The sequence below is a fragment of the Caenorhabditis briggsae genome, assembly GCF_000004555.2.
Source record: "Caenorhabditis briggsae complete genome, chrI, whole genome shotgun sequence".
Lineage (NCBI taxonomy): Eukaryota > Metazoa > Nematoda > Chromadorea > Rhabditida > Rhabditidae > Caenorhabditis > Caenorhabditis briggsae.
In genome coordinates, this window is record NC_013489.2 from 14,721,211 (window position 1) to 14,741,124 (window position 19,914).

A 19,914-nucleotide genomic window follows, 5' to 3' on the forward strand; every position below is an offset into this window, starting at 1 on the left:
ATTTGGGACAGTTCGACTCCGACACAGTTCGAATTAGAACAGTTCGATTCTGTCCTTGTTCTGTTAAATTCCAGCGAAACGCGTTCAATCATCCTGGCATCAGGAACCCTGTGCCCTATGGACACTCTGAAAACCGAACTAGGAATGGAATTCAAGCAGCAGGTCGAAGGAGACCAAGTCATTTCTCCTGACAACATCTTCGCGGCGGTTCTTCCGATTGGACCACATGGAAATAGGATAACTTGCACCTATAGGAACACTTCCGATCCAGAATCACCGTTCTATGAAGAGGTGGCCTCTATTGTGAAGTGAGTTTTCAAAAATCTTAAATTTCGAAAAATCCAACGAAATTTTCGAAAAATTTTTGTAATTTTGGAAGTTTTCGATTTTTTGGTAAATTGGAAAATTTGAAAATTTTAGTTTTTAGAGTTTTTTTTAAAGGATTTGAGGGGTTTTCTGAAACTTTTGAAATTTTCTAATTTTCAGTTTTTAAGAAATTTCGGAATTCCAAAATTCGCTATTTTCAAAAAATCCGAAGCATTCCAAAATCCTAAGAACTCAAAACTTGAGAATTTCCAAAATTCAAAATTATCTTTAAAATTTGAAATTCACAAAAATTCAAAGTTTCAAAAACTCTATACTTTTGGAAAGTTTGATTTTCAAGTCGTTTTTGATTTTTCCAGGTACGTGTGCACGAACGTGCCAGCCGGAATCCTGTGTTTTCTGCCCAGCTACCGTGTGCTGGAACAACTGAAAATGTGCATGTACAAGAATCAAAGTATGCTCCATATCAAATCCAAAAAAGTGATTCTTTTCGAACCCCGACGATCCTCAGAGCTATCGGCAGTGATGGATGAATTCGATGAGGCGATTTTCAATCCAACGAGATTCGGAGCCACCATCAATGGAGCTTTGATGTTCGCAGTGTTCCGTGGAAAAGTGTCAGAAGGCATTGATTTCGCAGATGATAGAGCTAGAGTGGTCATCAGTGTTGGAATCCCTTATCCCAATGCAATGGATGATCAAGTGAATGCTAAGAAGATGTACAATGATCAGAATTCCAAGGAAATGGGAATTCTGAATGGAGATGAGTGGTATACGACACAGGCGTACCGGGCGTTGAATCAGGCATTGGGAAGGTTGGTTTTAAAGAGTTTGAAGATTGCAAAAATCAATAAAAATTGTCCATAAAAACGCTGGAAAATAAAAATTTGGACCCAAACAACGGGGGTTTTTTTTTCTGAAAAATCTGAAAAAAGTCAAAATTTGAAAAAAATTCAAAATGCTCCAATTTCTATAAAAATTGATATGACGACCCGAAATGGCATAAGAAACAAGATACAGTCTGAAAATTCTCGAAAAAGTCGCATTTTGAAAATTTCGAATTTTTTGGATTTTTGAAATTTTGGAATATTAAAAAATTTCCAAAATCCCAAGATTCTGAAAATTTCGAATTTTTTGGATTTTTGAAATTTTGGAATATTAAAAAATTTCCAAAATCCCAAGATTCTGAAAATTTCGAATTTTTTGGATTTTTGAAATTTTGGAATATTAAAAAATTTCCAAAATCCCAAGATTCTGAAAATTTCGAATTTTTTGAATTTTCGAAAATTAGATGTTTTGAAATTTTGAGTTTTTGAAATTTTAGATTTTTTGAAAATTTTGAATTTTTGGAATTTTCGAATTTTTTGAGATTTTTAGAAATTCTAATTTTTCGAATTTTTGAAAATTTTTGGGATTTCGAATTTTTAGGATTTTTGAAAATTTCGAATTTTTAGAATTTCCGAAAATTAGACTTTTCGAAATTTTGAGTTTTTGGAATTTTAGATTTTTTGAAAATTTGAAAATTTTGAATTTTTGGAATTTTCGTATTTTTTGGGATTTTCAGAATTTCTAATTTTTTGAATTTTTCGAATTTTCGGGATTTTTGAAAATTTCGAATTTTTCAAAAGCTCAAAAAAAAAAAACGTTTTCCAGATGTCTCCGCCACAAAAACGATTGGGGCGCCATGCTGATGATCGATGATCGTTTGGAACGTCAAACCTCCCAGCTTACGACTGGCGCGTCGTCGGCGCGTGTCTCCAAATGGATTCGTGCTCAACTGAAGAGCTATCCGAGTTTCAGACAATTCAATGCCAACTTCAGAGAGTTCATTGAACGAAGACTATCCATTGTAAAGAAGGAGCAGGAGGACGCATGAATAATACTCTTTTTCTAGGAAAAATTCATTTTTATCACTATATTTTTGGTTTTTTCTACAACATTCCATCATGTTATGTGTCATATAACTATTTTTCCCAGTATAAAGCATACATTTATCGATTTTTTTGGCTTTTTTATTGTCTTGAAACTCTTAAAATCTATTAAAAAATGCCTTTCATACTGTTTTCCGGTCAAATTGCTCAAAAATAACGATGTCTGCATTGATTGTTTGATTTTCTTGCCTTTTTTTTTTGGCTTGAATTGTTTCAATTCATCGAAAATCAGTGTGAAATTGTTGAAAATTAATCAAAAAATCATGAAAAACCAGTGAAAAAATTTGGTGGCCGAGTTTTTCTCATTTTCTCTTCCATCTCTTTTTTTTGGTTTTTGTCTCGATTTTTTGACTTATTAGCTATTTTTTACTTGATTTTTCTATAATTATAATGAGAATCTACTGTTTTCTGTTTAAAAAAATCTAGAGAATTGACGAAAAAACCCAAAAATGACCAAAAATCAACGAAAAAATCTGCTGGCCGAGTTTTTCGATTTTTCTCTTCCATCTCTATTTTTTTGATTTTTTCTCCTCGATTTTTTCGCCTTTTTCGGCTTTATAGGTATTTTTTGACTTGAATTTTGCAAAAGTCGTGGAATTCTATTGTTTTGTAATTAAAAAACTGTACAATTGACGAAAAAACTCAAAAAATGATGAAAAACCAACGAAAAAATTTGGTGGCCGAGTTTTTCTCATTTCCTCTTCCACCTGTTTTTTTCCGCTTTTTAGGCTTTTTCCGGCTTGAATTTTTTGAATAGAGTGAATTCTATCGTTTTCTATTGAAAATCAGTGAAAAATGACCCGAAAAACCTTCAAAATCATGATTTATCAGCGAAAAAATGGGATGGCCGAGTTTTTCGATATTTCTCTTCCACCGCTTTGTTTATCATAAATATGATAACACTAGAGACCACAATGTAGACAAAAATATTTACTTTTTCGAGAATTTTCCAATAATTTCCAATTAAAAAAAAAAATTTCCAGCCATGTTCAAGCGAGCGCTGACCACTTCTCTGCGATTTTCTTCGCGATTCCAGCAAAAAAAGTTACCGAATTTCGTGGCAATTACCGGAACAACCTCCCTGGGAATCGCGTTTTTTGGGAAGTCAGAAGAGAAGAAATCGGCTGAAAATGTGGAAAATGCTGGAATTTCTGAAAATCTGGCTACTGGAAAACCCAAAAATTTCGACTTGATTGTGTCGAATGCCGATGAGCTGTACGACAATTATCTCATCGATAATTGCTATAATATTCTGAAGAAGTGAGAAATTTGAATTTTGAAAGAAAAAAATTTTTTTTCCTAGATTCGAAAATTCCCAGTGCTCTGAGCTGCTCTGGCGCCTGGCTCGAGTGGTTTGTGAGAAGGGAAAACTGTGTAAGGATCAAAAAGAGAGACAAAAATTGATTTTGGAGGCGTATGAGATTGTGAAGAAGGCGTTGGAGAATGAGGACAGGGAGGGCTCGTTTGGAGCACATAAATGGTAATTTTCGTATAAAAATGTGCAAAGAAATGAAGTAGATTTTTTTTAATTAAGAAAAAAGATTTTTCAAAATTTCGAATTTTTTGAATTTTCGAAAATTCGATTTTTCAAAATTTTTGAAAATTTCCAATTTTTGGAATTTTCGAATTTTTTGGATTTTTTGAATTTTCAAAAATTTCCAATTATTGGGATTTTTGAAAATTTCAAATTTTTTGAATTTTCGAAAATTCGATTTTTCGAATTTTTTGGATTTTTTGAATTTTCAAAAAAATCGAACTTTTGGGATTTTTGAAAATTTCAAATTTTTTGAATTTTCGAAAATTCGATTTTTCAAAATTTTTGAAAATTTCCAATTTTTGGAATTTTCGAATTTTTTGGATTTTTTGAATTTTCAAAAATTTCCAATTATTGGGATTTTTGAAAATTTCAAATTTTTTGAATTTTCGAAAATTCGATTTTTTGAATTCTTTGGATTTTTTGAATTTTCAAAAAAATCGAACTTTTGGGATTTTTGAAAATTTCAAATTTTTTGAATTTTCGAAAATTCGATTTTTCGAATTTTTTGGATTTTTTGAATTTTCAAAAATTTCCAATTATTGGGATTTTTAAAAATTGCAAATTTTTTGAATTTTCGAAAATTCGATTTTTCGAATTCTTTGGATTTTTTGAATTTTCAAAAAATTCGAACTTTTGGGATTTTTGAAAATTTCAAATTTTTGGGATTTTTGAAAATTTCGAACCTCAACCCCCATTTTCCCAGGTACGCCATCCTCCTGGACTACGTTGGCGAGATCGAGGGCAACAAATCCCGAATCGAGAAGTCGTTCAAGTAAAAGAGCATCTGGAGAAGGCTCTTTCAATCTTTGAGCATGACCCAACCACGTGGCACATTCTAGGCCTCTGGCACTACTCTTTTGCCAATATGGGATATGCTACTCGCATGGTAGCCAAGGCCATCTTCGCAACACCTCCTGCGTCCACCTATCAGGAAGCTCTTCACTACTTTTTGAAAGCTGAAGAGATCTCGGTTAGGAACTAAGTTAAATTGCGCCGGAGGCGCGGCTAACATCATTTTCAGCCTTTGAAACTTGGAATTTTGATTTGAAACTATCAAATACGAGCTTCCTGTCATTTTTAACCCCCAGTCACCAATTTTCAGCTCGCTAGCTTCAATTGTCGTAAGATTCGGTGTCTGGTCTGCGAACACTTTGATCTACGCGGTGTTTGCGGACCAGACACCGAATATTACGACAAATGAAGCTAACGAGCTGAAAATTGGTTTCTGGGGGTAAAACACAATGAGAAGCTCGTTTTTCGTAATTTCAAAGTGAAATTTCAACTCTGTTACCCAGAAATTGCTTCTGGAGCTATCAAAATTCTGATCACTTTAAAAATTTTGCTCCAAAAGTGATTTTCTGGTTTACAAAGTTGAAATTTCGATTGGAAACTATCAAATACGAGCTTCCCGTCATTTTTTACCTCTGGTAGTCAATTTTCAGCTCGTTAGCTTCATTTGTCGTAAACTATGGTGTCTGGTCTGCGAACACTTTGATCTACGCGGTGCTTGCAGATCAGACACCGATTATTACGACAAATGAAGCTAGCTAGCTGAAAATTGGTGCCTGAGGGTTAAAAATGATGGGAAGCTCGTTTTTGATAGTTTCAAATCGAAATTTCAAATTTTAAGGGGTGAAAGTGATAAATGTGGTACTGTAATAAGCTCTTTCAGCCTGGCTTCTACAGTACCAACACCTACTACATTGGCGAGGTCTACGAACAGTTGGACAGAAGCAAGAAGCTATCGACGCCTTCAAGCAATCCTTCAGAATGCCCGTCGTGACTTCAGACGACGCTGTGATTCATAAGAAGGCGTACGAGAAGTTGAAGAAGTACGGTGTCAAGGATGCGGAAGTAGTTTAGAGAGATGATTGAAGAAAGGAACAGGATAATTATAGATCTACTTTTTCGTATACATTGTGATATAAAGTTCCATTTTATTGAACATTTTTTAATTAAAAATTGAGGGGACGATTTGGATTTTTTTTTTTTTGAAAAATTCCAATCAAATCGGCGGGGGATGAAGGAAGTTGGCGCGTCCGGAGCTTCCAGCTGTCCAGGCGTCTACCGACGCCTCCGTAGTTGTTGTGAGGTTCCCATCGTCCTCCTGATGCCAGGTGTACACGTAGATCACAAATGTGACGTGGATTGACATAACGGCGATGACAAGCCGAGCAATGAGCCAAGCGACGAATTTCTGGCGGCGAGTTTGAGGAGCACGGCGGATGGGAGACATCTGAAAAAGGCCAGAAACATTATTTTCAAATTCTCCAAATTCCCCCCTTTCGAACAAACTAAAAATCACTAAAAACGGACCATTTTGAGCTGAGAGGTGAGAGACGCAGACACTCTCGTTTCTCTGCACTCTCGCAAAACTTTAAAGGTGCATAACTCGCTTCAAAATTTAGCTAGAAAGTGGATTTTTAGTTAGTTTTGTAGGAAATTTAAAGCGGATTAGAATGATATAAAATTTCATAGAAAAGCTGTTGAAAATGAAGGGGGAATTTCGGTCCTTGATCATGTACTGGTCTTGCACACACTCTAATACATTGTTACAGTATGCTCCAACTTCGAGCCCATATATCTCATTTCCTGTAAGAGGTGTCAAAAAGTGGTCAACTAGCAAAATGTTTATCAAATTATCTACAACATTTTGTTGATTGACATGTTTTTGATACCTCCTACAGTAATCTAGATAAATTAGCTCAAAGTTGACTGTTGAGGTTTCCAAAAACGGCGCTTAACTCCTCCTTTGTTTCTAGCGTCTTTATCTCACTTCCTGTGAAAGTTATCAAAAAGTGGCTAACTAGTGAAATGTGTGAAATTCAATTTTCTATATTTCTCCAATTTTTACTTTTTTGATATCTTCCCTAGAACTCGAAATAATAGGGTTCTAAGCAACTTAACCAAAAACAGAGGGGTACAGTGCAATTTTGGTTTCCTTAGGGTTATTTCTAAGGAAAACTGTCCAAAACCTATTTTTTCAAATTATTCAAGTTTTCCCCTTCAAAACAAATTAGAAATCACTAAAAACGGACCATTTTGAGCTGAGATACAGAGAGACGCAGACACTCTCGTTTCTCTGCGCTCTCGCCAAACTTTAAAGGCGCATAACTCGCACCGAAATTTAGCTAGAACATTGATTTTTGGCTAGTTTTGTAGGAAATTTCAAGGGGGTTAAAATGATATAAAATTTGATTTAAAAATGTTAAAAATTAGGTGTTTTAGTCTCTAGACTTACCTCAATATCGGTGAATACTGTACTCATTGGGATAGTGGAATCTTGGAAATTCCGGAGGGATTCAGAAGAGTGGGTACGTGAGAAGGATGAAAATTCCTCTCACGCCTTCTGACTCAGGAGCCCTTGACTCCGCCCATTTCTACCATAAGACTCTAGAAAATGTCATTGACGCAAGAGCTCATGGTACAACTTCCAACTACAAATTTTGATATTTTTCGAAAAAATTTAAAAATTGAGATTCTGACTTTTGATTCTTTTAGGAATCTAGTTTGATATGAGTGAGAGGTTAGGGATATTTTAAGGTAAAGTTCTGGAAATCGAAAATTTTAAAAACTCAGGTTAATAAAATTCACCAAATTCTTTGGATTTTGAATTTTCTGACTGAGTCAGCACGTGCGCTCTATTGCTACTTCTCTGTCAGCAGTTTAAAGCTACAGTATCCCAATATCCATAGGGCTATATCTTCCGGAACGTTATCAATCGAAAGTTCAATGCTTTTGAGAAGGGAAGTGCGCTCCAATGAGAATTTTGAATTTTTTGGAATTTTTAAAATAATTATATCTGTAAATACGCTCTATGGCACAAATATAACAACTTTTTAACACAGAATTTGTTTATTAACAGATATCAGAATTCAATTGAGAATAACCGACGCATTCGCGGAATTCAGGATCTCCATGGTTGAATTGAAAGCGTTGGTTGAATCCTGATGCTCTGTGTAGATGACGTCACAAACTACAAACTTGATGAAGTAGGCGATGGCCAGGATCAAAGGAAACATCAAAATCATCCAACTGAAGTCGAACTTCGGGGATTTGGAGGTGGCTTGTTGCTCCGAATTGGCCTTGTAAAACTGAAAATCAGGATTTTTAGATTTGGACTAGAAAAGTGCTTTTCAACTGGATGACCTAGAAGTCAAAATCTAGTTCCTAAAAAAAAAATCTAAGAGGCTAGTTATCTCGCTTCCTGAAAAAGATATCAAAAAGTGGTCAACTAGAAAAATGTTTTCCAAGTTTTTTCCTTTGAAACAAACTAAAAATCGCTGAAAACGGACCATTTTGAACTGAGATACAGGGCAGAGACGCAGACACTCTCGTTTCTCTGCGCTCTCGCCAAACTTTAAAGGCGCATAACTCGCTTCAAAATTTAGCTAGATACTTGATACTTGATTTTTAGTTAGTTTTGTAGGAAATTTCAATGGAAACAGAATGATATAACATTTAATTAAAAAATAATGAAAAATTAATAAGAAATTGTAGTTTTTGGTCATGTCCTTTCCCATTTATTAGTCTTGAGGACATATCACCACTCAGGTTGGATAGAGAAATTGTTTTTTCAGGCCTAAAAAGTCAAAAAAATCTTGATTTTTCAAATTCTCCAAAATTTTCCTCTTTAGAACGAACTAAAAATCATTAAAAACGGATCATTTTGAGCTGAGATACAGAGAAAGAGACGCAGACACTCTCGTTTCTCTGCGCTCTCGCCAAACTTCAAAGACGCATAACTCGCTTCAAAATTTAACTAGAAAATTGATTTTTGGCTAGTTTTGTAGGAAATTTCAATGGAAACAGACTGATATAACACTCCAATAAAATTCCATACCTCAAAGCGAACTTCAGCAAAAAACACTTCGGGGGCCAGAGCCCTTGGAGAACTCGAAGGACGTCTGGCGAGATGAGCAATCGGTGGTGGACCCATTTTTCAGAACGAATTTTCAGATTTTTTTTTAAATGTTAGAATAGGCTCCGCCCACTTTGTTGGCCCCGTTTACTTGTTGCCAATAGGTACTACATAAAATTCAAAATACAATTTTTTTGAAAAATCAGAGAAAAACAACATTTCTGACCTTAATCTGTTGATCAGAAAGTTCTAGAAAAAAGGCTGAATTGTTCTGAAAATGATTCCTGAAACTTTAATTTTCGAATTCAGCTCGTTGTGCGCTTCAAAATGAGTATAAACAAGCCATGAGTCAGAAAGAGCGCTCTACTGTACTACAGTATCCCGTTACCCACTAATTTTTGATTTATACACAATAAAAGCATCACCAAAAATATTTATTTCACAAGCAAGACACGAAAAAAACGAAGATCACACACTATTTTGACTTTTCTCGAATCTTCTCTTTCGAACGTCCCACGACTTCTTTCGACGCCTTCATCATAGGTACGTGCTGTTGTTTGGCTGGTTGTTTGGCGGTGGTGGCGACTGTTGCTGCTGAAATGGGAGCATCAATTTTAGAGACCAATTTGGATAAGGTCTAGGAAAATACCCAAAGATTGCTCATATGCACAGATTGACCTTTTGCAGGAGGGGGTCCGGGAATCGGTCCACCGGGTAGTGGAGTCGCTGGGGTAACAAGAGGCAATGGTCCTGCCGGAGTTGATCCTGCTGCAGTTTGTGCAGGATTCTTCTCTCGATTCTTCTCTAGAGGCGGTGTCTGAGCTGGGGTGGGCGGAGGAGCCGGAGACTTGACAGCCGGAGCCGGGGACGGTGATGGGGAAGCTGGCTTGGCTTGCGGTGGTGGACCAATCGGATTCGAGAGCAGTGGATAGATGGTATTGGTGGGTGCTGGATTTTGAGGTTGCACTTGTGGAGCTTCTTCAGGTTCCTTCTCCTTCTTCATAGGGGTCTTAACCATCTCCAGCGGCGGTGGATGAGCTTCCACATAATCCGCCGTCTGTCTCTTATATAATTCAATAGCCTCCAGTAGTTTCGCATCCTCAATGTACTTGAATGCGACGCCAGTGTCCAGAATCGCTTCAACCAACATCAAGTACTGTGTGTCCATTTGAACGCTGTGCAGGCGACAGTCTGGAATTTTCTCTATAGGGGGCTAGCAGAGGATGTCTTACGTCTCATGGCCTTCACCAGGTCCACCGGCCGGAACATTTTGCCATTGAGAAGGCATTGAACGCCAATTTCAATCGCTGCAAACGTCCCAGTTCTGCCGACACCGGCTGAGCAATGCACAACAACGGGTCCTTGCATTTTTCGGAGGATTCGATGGGTTCGAAGGACACTCAGGTTGGAGAGAGGGATAGTTTTGTCGGGCCTGAAAATTGTATTATTTAATTCTCCAAGTTTTTCTCTCTCAAACCAACTAAAAATCACTAAAAACGGACCATTTTGAGCTGAGATATAGGGCAGAGACGCAGACACTCTCGTTTCTCTGCGCTCTCGCCAAACTTTAAAGGCGCATAACTCGATTCAAAATTTAGCTAGAAAATTGGTTTTTAGCTAGTTTTGTAGGAAATTTTAAGGGAATCTGAATCATATAACATTTTATAAGAAAAGTTATTGTAATAAGCTATATAAATTAGCTCAAAGTTGGTCATACGTTTCGTTTCCCAAAGAACACAGGTGATTCGCGAACAATCCGTTACGGACGCTCCGCGTTCGCGCGCGGTTGAAATAGGAACCGCATACGGACCGTACGCGAACCGTTTTTAGTAAATAGCAATCAAATGTTTTATTGAGTTCGCAAACGGATCCGTTTGGTCATGATTCGCAATCGGATCGGATACGGAGCTCGCAAACGGACAGGATACGGATCAATCCGAATAATGTACTGCTATTTACTGAAAACGGTTCGCGTGCGGTCCGTTTGCGGTTCCTATTTCAACCGCGCGCGAACGCGAAGCGTCCGTAACGGACCCGTTCGCATTTTACCTGTGGAAGGCGTCCAACATTTTCAAGTCTGTTTGTCTCAGTTACTTTAAAGGTGGGGGGACAGGAGATTTTTCGTAGTTTTTTTGTAGCTAGAGTATGCATTCTACCGTGACGGTGTACAACGCTTAATGTCACTCTGCGTACAGCTGTCGTCCTCGCCTTTATGTATGCAAACGGGTGTGCGCTTTCTCTTTGCCCGCGTGGCTCAGTCGGTAGCGGCGCCGCACCCTCAATCATCGCCCTCACAAGTTCAACTCCTCGAGAGGCATCTTTGAACGGAATTTCGAGAGCATTATTTTTTCATGTCCCCCCGCCTTTACAAGATATCAAAAAACGGTCAACTGATAAAATGTTGCCAATATTATGAAGAACATTTTATCATCTGACAACTTTTTGATATTTCTCACAGGAATCGAGATAATTAATCAACTAACCATGTAACAATTTTGTGATGATTCAACTTGTGACTCTTGCCCGTCTTCTTATCTACCACCGTCAACACTCTCAACTGAGTATGCACATCGGGAAGTGTGTAGTCTGTACACGTTACAGTAATCTCTCCAAACACAAGCGCCTGTCCTTCAGCATCCGGAAAATAGGGCTCACATTTGGGCCGTCCATGCTCAACGAGCTCACAGAGCATACAAATCGCCGCGACGCCCTCCTGAAGAACCATTCTCCACATATCGTGTTGACTGTCTTTGAGTGGTCCTTGGGTGAGAATGTAGAGGGGTTTGGAGCCTTTGAGGTAGTTGGCATGGATGTAGTCTCCCGGCAGTCCGTCTTTCAGAATCACACGTGTCTTATCGTTACAGACAACATCTGGAACACACTTGTGTTGGGGTTGATTATTTTGATTTCTAGGAAAAATATCAAAAAAGTGTCAATTAGAAAAATATAGAAAATAAAATTCTACACATTTTATTAGTTGACAACTTTTTAATATCTGTCTCAAGAAGTGAGATAATTGGTTTCAAATAGGACTACCGTAAACGCACCAATCCCCCTCCCCCCTTTCGCATGGTCAACTTTTAGCTCAATTATCTCAGTTCTCGTAAAAGATATCTAAAATTTGTTAACTAACAAAATGTTGCTGATAATCTGATAAACATTTTGCTAATTGATCTCTATTTGATATCATTCCCAGGAAATGAGATATACGGGCTCAAAGTTAAAAAAAACCTTTATATCGATTCTTCTTCTGCTCGGTGTTCTGATCGAAAATCGTGCGTTCGTAATAGCCAACCGGAACAAATGGGACCAACGTCTCAATGTACTCCTTGATCAGCCCCTCCACGCCAGATGATAGGATACTCTGCAAGTGCGCTCTGTTGGACATATAGGTAGATCAAACTTACGGCTGCGAAACTCTCATAAGCTTGTGTTTGAAGTGGTATGGTTGGAGGGTTCCGGATTGATGCAAGCGTCGATTCTGAATGTGAAACTGTCTTGATCAAAGATGTTGATCGCCAAATTTGCGTTTTCCGGCAATCCGCCGCCTGGAATCAAAAGAACGAAATTGCAACTCGTTTCGGGTTACTGTATGAATCCCAACATTGAGCTCAATTATCTCGATACTTGTAAGAGATATCTAAAAACTTTCAACTGATAAAATGTAGCTGATTTTATGGTAAACATTTTATCAGTTGACAAATTTTTTGTATCTTTTAAAGGAACCGAGATAATTAAGCTCAAAGTTTGCATATGGCGCCCTTCAACCTACTTTTCTTCTCCCTTTTACTATTCTGATGTTTAAAACCACTCTTCTTTTTGGTCTTCATCGAACGCATACTCTTGTTTTTCTCGGCTCCCTTCTTCTTCACTTTTGTCGACGTTTCCTGTTGTTTCTTATTTTTTGTCGCATCTTTCGAATTGCTTTTCTTTCGCAGTTTCTGAAAAAATTTCAACGAATTAGGGTTTCCATTTCGGTCGTTGAAAATTGGTGACTTTTAATACTTTTTATAAAATTTTTATATCAATCTGATCCCCTTAAAATTTCCTACAAAACTAGCCAAAAATCAACTTTCTAGCTAACTATTAAAGCGAGTTATGCGCCTTTGAAGTTTGGCGAGAGCGCAGAGAAACGAGTGTCTGCGTCTCTGCCTTATCTCAGCTCAAAATGGTCCGTTTTCAATGATTTCCGGCTTGTTTTAAAGGGAAAAATTTGGAGAATTGAAAAATACAAATTTTGACTTTCTAATTTTTCAGGCCTCACAAAACAATTTCTCTATCCAACCTGAGTGGTGATATGTCCTCAAGACTAATGACTGGGAAAGGACATGACCAAAAACTACAAATTCCCCTTCATTTTCAAAAAAAAAATTATCAATTTTATATGATTCTGACCCCCTTGAAATTTCCTACAAAACTAGCCAAAAATCAACTTTCTAGCTAAATATTGAAGCGAGTTATGCGCCTTTAAAGCTTGGCGAGAGCGCAGAGAAACGAGAGTGTCTGCGTCTCCTTCTCTGTATCTCAACTCAAAATGATCCGTTTTCAGCGATTTTTAGTTCGTTTTAGAGGGGACAACTTGAAGAATTCGAAAATCACGAATTTGGTCGGCTGAGAATTATCAATAGAGCGCATTTCCTTACCATAGACTTGAGAAAATCCATTTTTGAAGGCCGCGGGTGGTGTGTCAAAATGAGTGTGTGGTGTTGTTGTTTTGGACGAAATGAATTATACACCCGTTTTCGAAATTTATAGGAACTGATTTTCTCGAGATTTGAGATTTCCGCTAAAAACTGGCTTTGTTGGCTTTTTTTTTTGTGGTTTTTTTTGAGTATTCAAAATTTCAATAACTCAAAAATTAAAAACCGAGAACCTTCATCATTTGCCTTTGAAAACTCTAAAAGACAGTTTGAAGGAAATTCAAAAATTCGAAATTCGAGGGATTTTGAAAATTTAGTTTTGTTTCAATTACATTTTTAGAGTCAAGTCTCCAAATACCTAATGTTCAAGGAATGGTGGATGTCCTGGAGGAGATCTAACTGAACCGATGGTGGCATCCTTTTTTTGACACCTGGACAGAATTAGATTAGGTTAAAGGGAGGCATGTAACTTTTGAGAAATTTACAAGTTTAGGGGTTACTGTAGCTTTCAAGCTAGATTCTATAATTTGCAAGTACCATAAGTTTGCTCATATAAACAAATCGATCATTTGTTTATGTAGAACCAAAATATCAAATTTCAAATTTTGGAATTTCCCGCCAAGCCATCCACAACCCATTTATTAGTTTTTCCCAATGCAAAATGACTGCTGACGACGTCAGAAGTAGAAGGTACGTTCTAGAAACTTCCGGAATTCCAAAAAACTCTTTTTAGGCTAATTATAGCTGGAGAAATTGGAAATGTGATTTTGATAGGGGTACTGTACCTGCATGCCCTGCTATGGTTGAATGTAAGTTTCAGAGTTTAATAGGCAAGAGATGGACAGCTTGCCCATAGTTTCAGACCTTGAACTGTGAGATTTCTGAATTCAAATCTAACGATCAAACTAGAATCAAACGAAGTTCCAAACATTTGCCAGTGGATCTGGAGGACTACACAATTATCATAGGACAGGATACAATTATTCCAGTGAGGTTCTAATTCCAGAATTTTCAGAATTCTCCAGAACTCTCCAGAATTATCGACTTTTCCAGAGAAATGTCCTGGATCGCTCGTGTTCTCAAGTTCACCAATTCTGTTCTGAAAAGAGTCAACGTCTCACTGGATTCCCTGGAGCACGTGGATCTCCAGGAGACCAAGGACCAGTTGGACCACCTGGGAGACGTGGTCCAATGGGAATCGTAGGACCCATTGGGTTGGTTGGAGAGCATGGAAGTCTTGGAGAAGCTGGAAGGGATGGGAAATGCAATTGTCCATTTCCGGATATGTATGTGCAAAGGGTGCCAATACCAGGACCACCGGTTATTAAGGTAGGAAGACTTCAGGCTCAATTATCTAGGTTCCTATAAGAGCTATCAATACATTGTCAACTGATAAAATGTAGCTGACATTATGATAAACATTTTATTAGTTAACTACTTTTTGATATCTCTAAACAAGAAATGAGATATGTAAGCTCGAAGTTGACGGTTTGGGGGCGCTGCGTTGTTGAGCTCTATTATCTCGGTTCCCGTGACAGGTATCTAAAAGTGGTTAAAGGAGGCCAGACATCAAAAAAAAAAGTTTTCCTGATATTTTGCATAGAGAACCCCCATGCGGGGTTGAACTCATGACAGTCAGCTCAGGGGTACAGCGCCGCTACCGACTGAGCTACGGGGGCGCGAAGGCGCCTGACGACCGATGGTCTACATAAGCGCGGCACGATTTCGTCCCCCGAACTGTCCCCCGAAATTTTTGCTGTCTCGCCTCCTTTAACTGATGAAATGTTGCTAACATTATAACACACCTTTTATCAGTCGACCACTTTTTGATATCTTTCACGGGAGTTGAGATAATTGAGCTCGAAGTGCAGGTATATATGGTGGGCAAGGGTAGTTGAGGGGGCGGGCAAATTTTTGAATTTGGCGCCATTTTGTGGATTTCACAGTAGAAGGTTATTGAGGCAATTCAACCTAATTATGAGCTTATAACGTGAATAAAAAGGCAACAAATTGAAGAAAAAAAAAAGTTTCAGCCAAAAATTTGAAAACTTCGCTAATTTAGTACTTTTTTGACTGGAATCTTTTTTTTCCAAAATTTCTGTTTTTTTTTTGAATTATAGCCTCAGGCTAAAACGCTTTTTTTTCCATCCATTGAGAAATTCGAAAAATGGCGCCAAACTCAAAAAATGTGGGTACCCCCCTCCTCCCCTTCAACTACCACGGTGTCGAAGCCATATCTTCACTTTGAGCTTAATTATCTCAGTTCCTATGACAGATATCAAAAAATTGTTAATTGATAAAATGTTTATTATAACATCAGCTACATTTTATCAGTTGACAAATTTTTGATATCTCTTCTAGGAATTGAGATAGTTGTGCTCAAATTTGTGTACCCTCCCCCCATAACTATGTAAGCGCCTGGGCTTCTAGGACTGAGGTTTTTCAGATCGAAGAAAAAATGGTCCCAGTGCCTGTAGTCGTCGTCAAAGAGGTTGAAGTCACCAAACTGGTCCCCTTCGAACCCACACCTCCTGGATTCGGTCCTCCAGAAGGATGGGCTCCAGGAATGCCAAAACCGGGAAGAACTCGAAAACTTCCAAGATACTCTACAGTACGACCACCCCCAACTCCAAAGCAGAAGACTACAAAACCACCGATCCACGTGTTACCGACAGGTTCGTATGGTTCTAGATGTTTTAAACTTGTGTGTTTTTTTTTTCAGAAAAGAACATAACCATGGATGAATGGAATGCCGAGATGAATATCAGTACACCTAGGCCATATATGGGACCACCGACCCTGGGATACAATCGGAAGGAATGCATCCTGGCCGCCGTCGGCATCCCAGTCCTTCATGCCGAATCCCAATACGGTAGAGTCGGCTCCTGGATGCGTGACGCTCTTCCAAACTCCATGAAAACCGCGAAACGACGTTGGGTGACTGACGGATTCGCTAGTCCAGTGCTCTACGAGTACGAAGATGAACGGCAACTACTGGACAAGGTTCAGAAGATCAAGTACTACGTGGATTACTTGGCTTCAGGGACTGGAAATGTGGTTTATAACGGAAGTTACTATTATCATAAACATGGAACTACAAGTTTGGTTCGATATGAGTTGGAGACTGGAGTTCAGGTGGAGAAGGAGCTGGATCCGGAGATGTCGCACGTGGATTGCGGACGACTTCCAGATCATACATTTGAGGAGTGTAATGCAACTGATAGACATGTTTGGTTGTATGATAGGTAATTTTTAGAAGCTATTTTTCTATGCCCCATAACTCAGCTTAAAATTCTCCCTAGAACCTGAAACTAGCTTTGAAAGATTTCAAATTTTCCCTTCTACCCATATCTATCAAAAAACCCGTGAAAATTTGCATTTTCTAGCTCAAAAAGCTGTTTTCCTTTCTAACCCGTTTATGATTAAAAGTGGGCGGAGTCTGCCGACCACACAAAGTATAGTGGCGCGCGGAACCCGGGTGATGTCGGCCGCTTCTCTCTAAAAGCGTTATAGCGGGAAATTGAGGGTTTCAGAAGATTTAAAAATGATTTTTGAGGTTTTCAAGGGTGCAGATTTCAGAAATCGTAGTATTTTTTGAATTAGAGACGCACCAAACCCATTTCCAGACCTCATAACTACGTGGATTTCGCTGTTGACGAGAATGGTCTCTGGGTGATTTACGCTGGCGCCGATTCTGAAACCATGAAAATGGCAAAACTAGAACCCGACCTCTATATGGTTGGAAAGTGGGATGTAGAGGTTAACACCACAGATATTGCGGATTCATTCATAATGTGTGGAGTTTGGTATGGCTTGAAAAGTGCATGCAATCTACAGACACAGATTACTCATGCATTTGATTTGTATAGGTAAGTGCGCTCTGTTGGCAATTCTCAATAGAGTGAAGTTTCCAGAAATGACACTATCCCAGGACAAGTGGAGTGGTATAACCCGTACCAAGGACTCACCATGCTTCATTATAATCCATTGGACGCCAGATTGTACTTTTTTGATAATAGTAGTCTTCTCTCCGTGAATGTTCGAATTGAAGAAGACTTGCCGGAGTATATCGATGATTAAGGAGGTATAGAGCTTGAAAAACCAAAAACTGTCAACTACAAAAATGAAGCTCTTTATTTGTCGAGTATACTGTAAAATTTTCAGAATCATCTAATCGATTTGAAGCACTTTTGTAAGCACTTCAAATAAACCTTTTCTTGTTAATGACTAATCTGTGTTATCACCCCGAAAAAGGAGATTAGTCATGAAAAATATCAAAACTAAACAAATTAAACACACATACGTCTTCTATAGTACAAGCTCCGCCCCTTTAACGTGGCACTTATGCTAAAATGAATCATTAGAAGCTAGCAATCCATTGTATAAAACGGGGGGTTGGTAACCTAGAAGTATCATTTTTCCCTTGTAACAAAACATGAAGTGGGTTACTGTAGAGACCATCTGCCTCTTATTCTCGGTTCTGATCGGTTTTGTCCTTAATGTCTTGGCTGTTTTCTTGCCATACTGGATCGTCGAGACCAATTATAACATACGTGCACTGACATACAGTGTGGGGATTATTCCATTCCACTTTGCAGTAAGTACTTGAATTATTCAAAACAAATTATGTCTTTGTTTGATAATTTCAGTATGAAGCACCGTTTCACATTGCCACCTCCGTTATGATGCTTACTGCATTCGTTTTGTATGTGTTTCTCGTTGGATTCCTCGTTTTCGCCTTGTAAGTCATTTTTTGAAGAATTTGACTACGGTTTCTGGAATCAGCGCCCTCGAAAACCTCAAAAATCCCTTTTAAACCCTCTACAGCTCTCTATTTCCCTCTATAATGGTTCTAGAGAGAAGCGGCCGACATCTCCCGGGTTCCGCGCGCCACTATACTTCGTGTGGTCGGCAGACTCCGCCCACTTTCAATTTTAGATGAGTTTAAGAGGAAAAATGGCTTCATTTGACTTAGAAATGGCAAACTTCAAAGGGGTTTTTTGATAAATATCGGTAGAAGGGAAAAACTGGAATCTTTTGAAATAAATTTAAGATTCTAGGGTTAACTTTGAGCCGAGTTATGGATCTTAGAATAATAAAATACTAGTTTCGATTCGATTTCTAAAATCAGCGCCCTTGAAAACCCCCGAAACCACTTTTAAATCTTCTGTAACCCTCAATTTCCCGCTATAACGCTTTTAGAGAGAAGCGGCCGACATCTCCCGGGTTCCGCGCGCCACTACACTTTGTGTGGTCATCTAGACTCCGCCCACTTTTGATCCTTGACTATTATTAATAGGTAAACTACTGTTTTTGAGATAGAAGCTTGGAATTTTAACAAGGGTTTTTGATAGATATGGGTAAGAGGAAAAATTTGAAATGTTTTCTAATATATTTTAGGTCCTAGAGTGAGTTTGGAGCCGAGTAATAGCGCCTAGAAAAATGACTACAGTAATCACTGATTATCTCGCTTCCCAGTAAAGATGGAAAAAAGTGATCAACTAATAAAATATGTGAAATAAAGTTTTGTACATTTTACTAGTTGGTCACTTTTTTTAACTTTATTGGTTTTTGAGATAATTAAGAGAAAAGCTGGAGGATTAAGTAATGACCTTAATTGTCTTCTCTCTTTTTGAAGGGGCGGGTTAAATGCTATGTAAAAAAATCTCAAAAATTTCTAGAATCTCTTGTCTGGTCCAAAAATACAAGCTCTGTAAAACTGGTTATCTTCTTGTTGGAATCCTCTCCGCAATCGTTGCCATTCTTCAAATTTCCTCTTTTATTGCTATGCAAATCGGTATGAAGATGTACATCGCCAGTATATACTATCAGCAGCCGGTAAGCTCTACATTATAGTGTTTTAAGACAAAAAAGATATGATTTCCAGCAATTGGGAGGTTGTGTTTATCTGACTCTGTCCTCTGGAATCTTGTGTCTCATATCGGTTCTCCTCGCCATTATTTTGTCAAAAACTAAGCTTGCTTGATTGATTTGGTTTTTTTTTCGGGTTTTTAAAGATAAATGCTTTAATATTGCAGTGTACTGTAGCATTTACAGAATTCCCATTTTAAGAAATCATCAATTTTTGTTATCAAAAAGGGAGGTTAGTCATGAAACGAATCAAACTAAACACATATACTACAAGCTCCGCGGCACTTCTACTAACATGAATCATAGAGAGCAATCCTGCCAATTTGAAGAAGACGATGAGCTGGGAAATAGTGTTAACTGTGTCAAATATACCGAATCAAACGCGATTTTACTATTAACGATTTTTCCTGGTTTCTAGTATTTCTGAACTAAAAAATACTACGGAAAAGAGGAGGACTGTCAATTATGTAATAGGAGAACAGATAGATGAAATGTGAAAATAAAAGAGGTGGTGGACCGGAAAATTTTTGAGGGTAGCAGCTGTTCGGATCGACGACTGTGGAAGATGTCACGTAATACAGTATAGTTGTATTTGAGCCTAGTTATCTCGATTTCTGTGAGAGATATCAAAAAGTTGTAAGCAATAAAAATATAACTGATATTGTGATAAACATTTTATCAGTTGACCACTTTTTGATATCTTTTACAGGAACCGAGATAATTCGACTCAAAGTTGGTAGACGCAGTCCC

The 19,914-nt window shown here is 38.1% G+C and overlaps 7 protein-coding genes across 7 annotated transcripts in view; 4 read left to right on the plus strand and 3 right to left on the minus strand.

Moving 5' to 3' along the window:
• The window catches only part of Cbr-dog-1, a gene marked incomplete at both ends in the record, with an annotated part of 7,126 nt that extends 4,926 nt beyond the window's left edge, over positions 1-2,200 (plus strand). Inside the window, 3 exons of the mRNA XM_045241561.1 lie at positions 75-308; positions 684-1,139; positions 1,978-2,200. Coding sequence (XP_045096883.1) covers positions 75-308; positions 684-1,139; positions 1,978-2,200 — 913 coding nt within the window. The remainder of the gene's footprint in view (positions 1-74; positions 309-683; positions 1,140-1,977) is intronic.
• Positions 2,201-3,297: 1,097 nt separating this feature from the next.
• On the plus strand, positions 3,298-5,655 carry CBG19724 (the record flags this gene model as incomplete). Its single annotated transcript, XM_002640618.1, is given in 6 exon segments — positions 3,298-3,515; positions 3,559-3,735; positions 4,496-4,562; positions 4,565-4,762; positions 5,465-5,515; positions 5,518-5,655. Coding segments are annotated over 6 exon segments (849 nt in total), but the record flags the coding sequence as incomplete, so codon positions are not given.
• Positions 5,656-5,797: 142 nt separating this feature from the next.
• Positions 5,798-6,028, minus strand: CBG25441 (the record flags this gene model as incomplete). The annotated part of the gene is made up of 1 exon (XM_045241562.1): positions 5,798-6,028. One exon carries the CDS (start codon positions 6,026-6,028, stop codon positions 5,798-5,800), a length of 231 nt encoding a protein of 76 aa, XP_045100272.1.
• Positions 6,029-7,667: 1,639 nt separating this feature from the next.
• CBG25440 lies at positions 7,668-8,731 on the minus strand (the record flags this gene model as incomplete). Its single annotated transcript, XM_045241563.1, has 2 exons — positions 7,668-7,886; positions 8,636-8,731. 2 exons carry the CDS (start codon positions 8,729-8,731, stop codon positions 7,668-7,670), a joined length of 315 nt encoding a protein of 104 aa, XP_045100271.1.
• Positions 8,732-9,128: 397 nt separating this feature from the next.
• CBG19727 lies at positions 9,129-13,299 on the minus strand (the record flags this gene model as incomplete). Its single annotated transcript, XM_002640619.2, has 8 exons — positions 9,129-9,247; positions 9,332-9,844; positions 9,886-10,085; positions 11,137-11,524; positions 11,885-12,017; positions 12,061-12,134; positions 12,426-12,594; positions 13,297-13,299. 8 exons carry the CDS (start codon positions 13,297-13,299, stop codon positions 9,129-9,131), a joined length of 1,599 nt encoding a protein of 532 aa, XP_002640665.2.
• Positions 13,300-13,954: 655 nt separating this feature from the next.
• Positions 13,955-17,373, plus strand: Cbr-unc-122 (the record flags this gene model as incomplete). Its single annotated transcript, XM_002640620.2, has 8 exons — positions 13,955-13,983; positions 14,027-14,102; positions 14,156-14,281; positions 14,347-14,622; positions 15,740-15,968; positions 16,016-16,538; positions 16,920-17,162; positions 17,208-17,373. 8 exons carry the CDS (start codon positions 13,955-13,957, stop codon positions 17,371-17,373), a joined length of 1,668 nt encoding a protein of 555 aa, XP_002640666.2.
• Positions 17,374-17,728: 355 nt separating this feature from the next.
• On the plus strand, positions 17,729-19,279 carry CBG19729 (the record flags this gene model as incomplete). The annotated part of the gene is made up of 4 exons (XM_002640621.1): positions 17,729-17,890; positions 17,943-18,034; positions 18,975-19,131; positions 19,181-19,279. The coding sequence occupies 4 exons, from the start codon at positions 17,729-17,731 to the stop codon at positions 19,277-19,279; spliced, it is 510 nt and encodes a 169-aa protein (XP_002640667.1).
• Positions 19,280-19,914: the final 635 nt, after the last annotated feature.